General features: G+C 33.6%; 1 protein-coding gene across 3 annotated transcripts in view; it reads right to left on the bottom strand.

The window, feature by feature from the left end:
• Nucleotides 1–10,217, bottom strand: part of TPP2 (tripeptidyl peptidase 2) — an 84,471-nt gene continuing 74,254 nt past the window's right edge. For 2 of the 3 annotated variants that reach the window (XM_043994780.1, XM_043994781.1), the window contains 5 exons: nt 9,999–10,095; nt 8,720–8,850; nt 6,615–6,825; nt 4,008–4,127; nt 1–924 (listed from right to left, as the gene is read on the bottom strand). In XM_043994780.1, coding sequence (XP_043850715.1) covers nt 835–924; nt 4,008–4,127; nt 6,615–6,825; nt 8,720–8,850; nt 9,999–10,095 — 649 coding nt within the window. In that variant the 3' untranslated portion in view covers nt 1–834. Of the gene's footprint in view, nt 925–4,007; nt 4,128–6,614; nt 6,826–8,708; nt 8,851–9,998; nt 10,096–10,217 lie in introns of those variants that run through there. The other variant, XM_043994782.1, reaches the window with a different exon arrangement.

Here is a 10,217-nt window from a genome sequence, read left to right as displayed (position 1 = left end):
GTAGCTTCAATATTCACTTTTATTAATTATAAAAAAATTTCCTTAAGGTATCAGAGTGCATATGGTGTACTTTGATCTTCAATTTTGCACATTTATTCTCAAGTGTTTTACATTATTTCAACTTTAATAAACATACCATATGTATAGCTTTACAATACCTGATAAAGAATTAGCAGTCTGGCACTTATACATGTATCAGTTCATCCTGATACTCTGAACTTCACGTAGATATTTTTAAAAATGATTTGCCTGAAATAAGTCCAAGATGAAGATTTATAGGAGGAGATATGCTCCATTAAATGACACACACTAGTTGTGACAGTTTTTCATTTGAATCCTTAATTGAAATGTAAACGTTTGCCAACAACAAAAAATGAAATGAGGTTCCATTACTTTAGTCTAATAAATAATTTTAGCTACACCCATTGTAGCTTATTATTAAGGCCTTCATACAATTGAAAAAATTAAAGTCAAGCATTTTAAAACCCTGTCCATTTAAAAAATAAAAATAGAAATTTTACAGGTTTGCAGTTCAAAGTAACAGTTAAAAACCTAATATGCATGCAATAAGTTGCAACCCAACTGAAAATCCTTGGTGCTGGCAGTAAAAACACATCCCATTGCCAGCAATGTGATGCACGAAGAAAACTTCTTGATGTCAGGGGTCTGAGTTTACATGTATTAAGCCACACACCAGTGAATTTTCTGATAAATACACATCATTTTAATAGTGGATGAACATGCATCAGAATAAAAATGTCACAAATTTGTTGTATATCTGGTCACTATAAAACATTTTTTCTTTTTTTAAAATTTCAAGTCTTAGTTGATATTTCAGAATACACAATAATCAGGAGGATACATGATGGGGAGCCAGTTTTCAGTAAAAGATGCACAATGGGTCCATCCAAGTAACTTCATCAGCTAAAATGAAACATAAATATATTGTTAAAATAGAAAAAGAGATACTTTAAATCACCTAATTATCATTCAATTCTTCATTAAACATTTTACGATGAGAAATAATCCATAATACAGAAAATCATATTTATATTAGCAGATGAAAGTAAAAGGAAATAATTTTTTATTATGGCTTAAAACACATTTGAGTGCTTAGGTCCCTGACTAGTTTTGAAGTAAAAATTTCTTTTGGAAAAACTTTGGACTTGTCTTGGATGAACTAAAAAGGAGTTTTTTGAAACTTTGGTAAAGACTGATCAATGAGGTTAAGTGTGATACAGCAGTAGGACTAGGCCAATTCTAGAACCAAAGGAGAGTGATGAGAGCTATATAATGTGTGATCCAAGGATAAAGATGAGTTAGTTTCTTTCTCTCTCTCTTCCCTTCCTTAGTCACGTTGGCCATCCGCTCATAATAGCAAGCTAATATGTGGGGTTTTGCTATACTAAACTTATAAAAATGGGGGATTCATTTAACACAGGCTAGTGTGCATCTAAAGATCTCAAGAATATACCATACTCATTTATCAACTCTGTTCTCTCTGGTTTATATAGCTATCCCCTTATATTCTTATTTTGGTTTATACAACTATGACATTACTTTTCTATAGTCTCAAGGTTCTACCTCCAATTTCTATTCTGCTTTCCTATCTTTTCTTAGCTCCTTTTCTACTTACTGGGGAAAAAAATCAGAAATCAACCAAAAGATGAAAATTTCAAACAATTAAGTACTTATTAGTAATTAAAAAAGAAGTACTAATAGCCATTCCTGAATAAGTAAGTGGTCAAAGAATATGAACAATCACTTCTCAAAAGAATTCCAAAGTATTTGCTAACACATGAAAAAATGCTGCATTCTTTCACTAATAAGGAAATGCAAATAAAAATGGACTGGAGGTTTCATCTCACATCCTGCAAATGGGCAAAAATGATAAAAATGGCAATAGTTAATGTTGGAGAGTCTGTGGAAAGATAAGCACAGTGATACATTGTTGGTAAAACTGTGACATGTGCTACAAAATGTATATCAATTTTGGAAAGCAATTTGGAACTAAGAAATTAAGTTACTAAAATCTCTGCACCTTTTGAACCAAATCTTTATTATAACAATCTTGAGAAAGCCACTGATAAGAAGAAAATCCCATGTATACTAAAAACCATTATAGCAGCAACCTTTTGTGACAGCAAAGAATTAGAAATAAAGTAGAGGGGGCAGCTAGGTGGCGCAGTGGATAGAGCACCGGCCCTGGAGTCAGGAGTACCTGGGTTCAAATCCGGCCTCAGACACTTAACACTTACTAGCTGTGTGACCCTGGGCAAGTCACTTAACCCCAATTGCCTCACTAAAAAAAAAAAATATAAAGTAGAGGCCCATCTATCGGGGAATAGCTAAACAAATTGTGGTACATGAATGTAAATAGACTATTACTGTGCTGTAAGAAATGTATGTGTTGAATACAAAGAAGCATGGAAAAATATCTACATGAATATAAATGGAAATAATCTCACACACACAAAAAAATCAAAAGTGAAATTAACAAAATTACAAAGATCTCAAATGAAGAGACAGGAAAAGATAATTCTAACGCACCCTTCTGGGGAGGTAGAAGGGTCACACAGACATTATAAATCTTTTTGATTTTCAATGTACTGATCAACTGTGCTGATTTCTCCCCCCCCCCCCTTTGTTTTAAAAAAATACTACTTGTTTACATAGGATGGCTTTGGAAGGGGGAAGGATGCTAGGGATAGCTATGATGATGTAAAAACAGAAGACATCAATATAAACCTATTTCTTTAAAAGAAAAAAAAAGAAGTACCAGTATTACTTCTAAAGACAAGGTCATGAAGGTAAACAGCAACTATGCATCACCATAAATTGCCTGAAGAAGTCCTTGTTAGATTATGGAATAGTATAATGGGTAGACCACTAGTTTGCCAAATATAGCAAATTAATGGCATTTCCCTTCCTATGTTCTTATTGATATGAAAATACCTAATTCCAAAGTGGCAGGTACTTCCCAAATCTATTCTGCACTTAAAACCAGTCTTCTAAATTTCTGTTATTATAATTTATGATGCCTAGATACTTTAACATATAAATGGGCATAATTTTTATGTAAAGCTATAATTACTAATCACTTTTATACAGTGTCTTTACTCAGTTCTTTAATACACTGAAATGCAGGTTAACATAAAATTTTTCTTATTAAGGACTGCTTATACAGTTCTTAAAAGGGGGAGAGAATAATAGCTCTATGAAGAGAGGACTAATGTATTCTCATTTTTTTCTTTTAAAAAAATTTATATTATACAATTATATAGTTAGTGGAAATTCTATTTATCTAACTTTTAAAGATATCTGTTAATATACACTGTCTTTTGTTATATAGAACTTTAAAAACTTCAGACTGTATCCTCATCATGTTATGCTTGATTGAAATTTCACTGTACTGCCCCATTCACATTATTTGTGGATATGGATCACTATTCATACTACAGAATTAAAGCGAGACCTAAATCCTTTCTGTAAGTATTAATGTATTCACAATACTCTCATATTCAATTAACAATATGCTCAGAAAACCATTTTATATACTTTGTGCAAAAGAAGAACTAATATAAAGTATGAATCTTTAAAGTTTAAATATTTTTCAGTTAATACCATTTTAAAAAATTTGCTACATAATAATGACTGAAAAGCATTTTATTTCTAATAAATAACAAAACACTAGTCCCTATGTTAAAATTACAAATAAAGTCAATGACTTTCTAATAGCAAAGTGAAAATAAAGTTTTCCTTGGAAACTGATTTTTTTAAAAGGCCTTTTTAAATTTGAAAAGGATATTCTCTTATTTATAATGAATTAGATTTTTATACCACCATATTTCACTTGTAACATAATGGTTTTATGACAGGTTGTTCAAATATAGTGTAGAAATTTTAATTCATAGAAAACAATCATTATTTCAACAAAGATTTTAGCTATCTTTCCTAATGATCACATGCTTATGAGAATATTAAAATTTTTTTCTGTGATTACTTACTTGGATACAATTTTTCCAATTTTCTTTAGTTGGCTTTTCTTCCACAAGTTTGGTTGCAAATTTGAGGCCTCTCCCATACATTTTATTTACCAATGCATGTTTATATGCAAATGTCAAAACCTACAATAGGTCAACATGCAACATAAATTAAAATTTAAGCATCTGTGACACTACAATTATTAAAAATTATTGTACAATGTAGCTGGTACATTTAAAATTTTTATTTATTTTTGTTTTTTTGGTGAGGCAATTGGGGTTAAGTGACTTGCCCAGGGTCACACAGCTAGTGTCAAGTGTCTGAGGCTGGATTTGAACTCAGGTCCTCCTGACTCCAGGGCCAGTACTCTATCTACTGTGCCACCTAGCTGCCCCCGCATTTAAAATTTTAAAAAATTCCGAACCTCAAAATATAGAATCATAATACATCATTTATATTAGAATATTTTATTAAAAGAAAAATCCATATCTACCCACCTACCCACCCACCCATATTTTTTGAGACTCAGTCTTCCTATTTTTTCCATGTTGGAAATGCAAAAGCCAATCATAGGCCATTATTGATTAGTATAGGAGTTTTGATCTGCTCCATTTCCCACCTGGTTGGTGGCCCCTCTGCTCCTGAGGCAACACCATATTGGTGCTAGACGTGGTAAGGACATTTAATTAGCTTAGCCCACTCTAGCTCAGAATTCTCAAGCTCTAGCAATCTACCTGCCTGAGCTGCAGGGATTCTAGGAATGTACCACCTTACCCAGTGAAATGATTCTTCTTGAAAGACAACCTTTACTACAAGCCTATGAATTCATAATCTAAAAAAAAAAAATCAAATATCTATAATTAATGTACCTCTTGTGTCTAATTTTCAGTATTTCAAATTGACCTGCTAGTTAAAAGGACAGAAGAAACAGCAAATCATAACTCATTAGTTTCCACATATAAAAAACGATATGATAAAAACAAGATAACCAAATTCCTGAAGGGGCATATGTATTTGTTGTATACAAGTTATTTATCTATCTATCTATCCATACACACACACACACAAATATCATATACACATATGTATGTACATACATATATATAATGGTGTAACTGGAGTGACGCCACCTGCTGGAGAGGTACTGTAGGAAAGCTCTACCATGAGGAGAAGACCTCTGAGGGCAAGCCATGTGGTCAGTTCCTTGGTGTCAGGAAGTGGCGTTTGCTCGAGGGTACTGTCTATCAAAGCTACCAGCCAATTAGCTTAAAGATGTGTGTGCGTGTGGATGGGACGTTCCCAGTTTCACAGGAGGCTGGCTTTCTTACTCTTTTTTTGTCAGGACTCTCGTGGAGAGTGGAGCTAAAATGCAGGCTCCCTGAGAGAGATAGATGTAGGTATCTAGGCCTCTTTCTCTCTCTTCACCAAATTCTTATTCTCCTTAATAAAGGTGGAATATCTTTCTAAATGGGAACTAGAGTTTTTGTCAATTCCAAACTTCATTTTTTTAAAAACCAATTTTGCAATAGCCTTATGCTCCCCTTATTAAAAAAAGAGTAAAAAAAAAATTCCACTAAAAATTCAAGTTGCTTTTCAGACAATTTTTGCAACAAAATGAGTTTTGTCTGGGTAGGTTGACCTGAATTAAGAAATTCAATTCTAGTATGCCTTTAAAACAAACACTGGGATAATATGGGAAATAAATTAGAAGTCAGAAATTAGGAAATGTAATTAGATTCTGAAGAGTGTCACAAGCATCAAATCCATTCAAATATCTCCCAAGATGATATATTTTGGAGATGTTTAGAAGCTACATTATTAAAAACAAGTGGGGAAAAGAATCATCATTTTGATAGAAATGTAGCCAATTTTTAAGGATGAAAATTCTTATACTTGGCAATCTGAATTTTATAAAAGGGAAAGCTAATTATTATAATTCCCAAAACTTTCTATAGTTTCTGAATGTACTGATATTTACTTATGCTAAAAAACTATAAATATTCAAAGTGTTTTTTTAAGGTTCATGTGATTAAAGAATTTCCACTCCCATAACTGGAGGAGTACCAGAAAACTTTTCTAAAGAGAATGCACAATCTTTTCAAGATGAGGACTTAAAGCCCTATTTCCAATATCTTAACACATAGCCCACTTTAGCTTCTGGTGCTAGTTCAGCCATGCAGTAGATAGTTAGGAAAATACACTTTGGGGGTTAGGCAGAAGTAATGAAGTACTGAACAATGAAATGAAAACCAAAATGCAAAATACTGAAAAGCTACCTTAGTGGGGCAGCTAGGTGGCACAGTGGATAGAACACCAGCCCTGGAGTCAGGAGGACCTGAGTTCAAATCCAGCCTCAGACACTTAACGCTTACTAGCTGTGTGACCCTAGGCAAGTCACTTAACCCCAATTACCTCACCAAAAACCAAAACAAAAACCAACCAAACAAAAAAACTATCCCTTAGGGGCAGCTAGGTAGCACAGTGGATAGAGCACCAGCACTGGAGTCAGTAGGACCTGAGTTCAAATGTGACCTCAAACACTTGACACTTACTAGCTGTGTGACCCTGGGCAAGTCACTTAATCCCAATTGCCTCACCAAAAAAAAAAACTACACCCCAAGAAAAGCTACCTTAGTGTCAAAAGGGTCAGTCCATTTTGTGGTTTCCCAGAAAGTTTCTGTCAGGGAATCTAAACAGCTCTCTCGATCTTCCTCCTTTCCTTCTATGTCATTTGATGAAATAGCCCCATCTTGAGCTTGCAACTGAAGAAGTTGGTCAGCCAATGCACATCCTTTTCGACAAATAGCATCTAATAATGTAGATTTTTGCTTGTCCATGTCACTGCAAATCAGAGGAGAAAAAAACCCTGACGGTGAAATTTCCTAAATGTCTAAATCTAAGATGAAGCTATTTTCTGCATGTACATAATTTATTACGCACAAAATATGTATTATTAGATTAAAACCAAGTGAGCTATTATATACTAACTGATCCACCATTCACCAGGAACCTTAATGGTTCTCACATTTGATCATCACTCTCTCCTTTGATTAGAGGGTAGAAGCCATGAAATCTCCTTATTTCCCACCTGGCTACACTACTCTGGGATTCTTCTGACTTATCTACCCTAACAGATGCCCTAATATCAGGAACCTTTCTTTTTCTCTCTCCCTGCCCACCTTTTCAGATTCCTTTTGTGGAGTGTCTTACTCCATTAGACTGTAACCTCCAGGGATAGTCTTTCTTTTTCATATGTGTATCTCTAGGGCTTAGCACAGTGCCCGGAAAATAGCAGGCGCTTAATAAATGTTTACTGACTGACTACTACATATTATGTAAGTTAAGGTATCCTTATACTTGGCTGAGTGAGACATAATTCAAAAAGTAGCACGTGGAAATAGCTAATTAACTGTTCAGTAAAAACATGGCTCTAGGATTTTCTTATCTACTCAACTATTTTTATCATAACCACATATAAAGAAGATAAGGGCAGGGAGGAGGAACATTAAATACTATAATGTTGCTATGTGTTCTATGCAATCCTTTAAAACAACTCAGGTAAATAATTAGTTTCCATGATCACATAATCTATAGACTCAAATTAAAACTTCATTTCAGTGTTATTTAACTAGCAATTTGACCCTGTCACAGCAAGAAAAGCTGGTACTTTTCAATAATTTCATATATGTTACCACACATGGGTTTTGGCACATGGTTCATTATTAAAAAATATAAGCAACTGGAGAAAGCATTTAATTGAAAAAGCTGCTGAAAACCAACCAATTATCTCTATTCTCCTCTCCGTCCCCCCAACTTACATGAAAACTGAAGTGAAACAAAATTATCACAGACTCAGAGCTGGAAAGAACCTCATGTCACTTAGTCCAATCAACCTCATGTTACAGATGAGGAAATTAAAACCCAGAGAGATTAAGTAACTTGCTCCAAGTCATACAATTACTAAGTAGCCAGTTTTCCCCTCCTTGAGAAGAACCTAATACCTATTATTTAAATCCAAATAGTCCAGTGTTCCTTTTTATTCTTTGGCCATGTAAATTTCAAATTCTACATTTTTAAGAATACTGACTAACTAGAGCACATGCACAAAGGTGGCTATGATAGTGAAAGAACTGGGGCTTAAAACAAAGAAAAAACCTTATCTATGTTCTCAAAGTAGAATGAACTGCTTCAGCAGGGAAGTGATTTCCTAACATTGGAAAACTTTTAGCAGAAGATGGATATTACTCTGGGAATTTGTGGAAGGGAAGATTATGCTAAAATTGTCATGTATTTTTAGAATGAATTCTCCAAGCAAGATAATGCTTTACTAATTCAGTTTAGCTAATGTAACCATCCAGGTATGGAACAAATTTTAAATCTTCTGGATAAGCAGGCTAATGAAACCCCAAAGGGACTATTAGTGCTTGAATGATATTCCATAGCTCTTTCTTCATGCTAATGTACTTGAAAGTATATTTATGTTTCAATATACTTCCACATACACATGATATCAATTGGTAGATCAGATAATAAAAATCATAAATCCATTTCTATGTTATCATTTTTCTTGTATCACAAATGGTTTATGGCACTAAATCCTCAAAGACTGAGAATGCAGAAGTAGCAAAATCAAATACTATTTTTTTTAAATTTTCTATATTCTTAAAAAAGTATTAAATCCTATTTTAAGTGATTAAAAATGAGATGCAAGAAAGAGTATTTACTGGTCAGGTACTTTTTTATAGTAGCAGCATCAGGCCTGGGATCAGTCTTCATTGCAATATAAACTGCTAGAGCTGTTTGGTCTATGTGAGCGAGAACAGCATTTGCAGCTTCAACAATTTCATTAAGTCTTTTCATTCGTTCCTAAATTGGGGGAAAAGGAAAAATAAGGAATTTAGAGGTAAAATTTCATGTATCTGTACACTGAAACATGTTTATTTACATCTAGATGCTTCATTTCTGATGTCTTAACCACTTAAGAGATGCAACACACAAAAATCAGACCACGTGTGTCCACATATAGATAGAACCTGGAGGTTGTGCTCTAATAGCACTCAAATCATTTCCGTAGGCTTTTGCCTCTAAAAAACGTGGCTCAAATATTAAAAGCTTTCAGATGCATTTATCACTAAAGTTAATTCTTCCTTTGACATGTTTCCATACGGTAGCTGGTAGTAGGACTAGGAAGGGAGTGAATAACATACTAGTTGGCTAGGGGAAGCAAGTGAAATCATTACTCATATATCCAAAAAAAGGTATCTTTATCTTATAAACAAAACACACTAATAATGTTTTTCTGAGGAGGCAGTGAGACTGAAAGGAATTATGGAAGTATTAGTAAAATAATCATGCTCATAAAATGTAATCACTGGATATAGAGCTTGAAGAAATCTTGCAGGTCAGCTATTCTATTCCCTCATTTTACACCTAAGGAATTGAAGATGAAAATTTGAAATTATTCTATGCTATTCAAACAGGCTATTTAGAATAACTAATAGTGAGATTAATTTTCTTGCCAACTCTTTCTTAAAAAGAGAAATAAAGCAGTAGTTATTAATATCTGTGTGACTCCTGTGCTAATCTCATACACCCGTTTTCTTCTTTTGTAAATCTAATGGATTCCTCCATAAAATCACCTTCTTCATCTCCTCTAAACCTGCAAAATTTTAGTTGGTTATATGTAATTTAGTCTTAGATATTAAGCACATCCCTATCTGCTATAAACACCTGTGAGATTTGGTCCAATTTAAGTATTTTTAGAACAAAATTCAAGCATTTTAAAAAGTCAAGCATTTTAAAATTACAAGTTCAACTCATGATTACCCTCAAATAGTCCATTAATGTAGATAACAGAAAATAGTATCTAATCTGTTACCAAGTGCTACCACCAGACAAGTGCCATCTCCACTCATTCATTGCTCCTCCCAGGCTAAAGATACTCAGATCACAGAAGTAAGAATCAATCTCAATTTCAAACACGAGACTCATCTACAGGATAAATAACTCATAACCTTTTCAGAATCCAGTTGATGAAGTCGTGCAACATACAAAGGAAGGTGATTAGGGAAGGTTTCTCTCAATTCATTATAAATATCATTAGTATCCAACCTGCAAACAGAAGAGAGTCTTTATTTCATTTCCTTTAAAAAGAGATGTTTAACATGGAAGCTTTTCTGATTTAGAAGGTGATCATGATAGGAAAATAATGGGTCATTTAGAAATGTAGTTCC

This window comes from Dromiciops gliroides, chromosome 3, assembly GCF_019393635.1.
Source record: "Dromiciops gliroides isolate mDroGli1 chromosome 3, mDroGli1.pri, whole genome shotgun sequence".
In the NCBI taxonomy this organism is placed as follows: Eukaryota; Metazoa; Chordata; class Mammalia; order Microbiotheria; family Microbiotheriidae; genus Dromiciops; species Dromiciops gliroides.
Note: the sequence above shows the minus strand (reverse complement) of the source record. Positions and strands in the feature narration are given on the sequence as shown.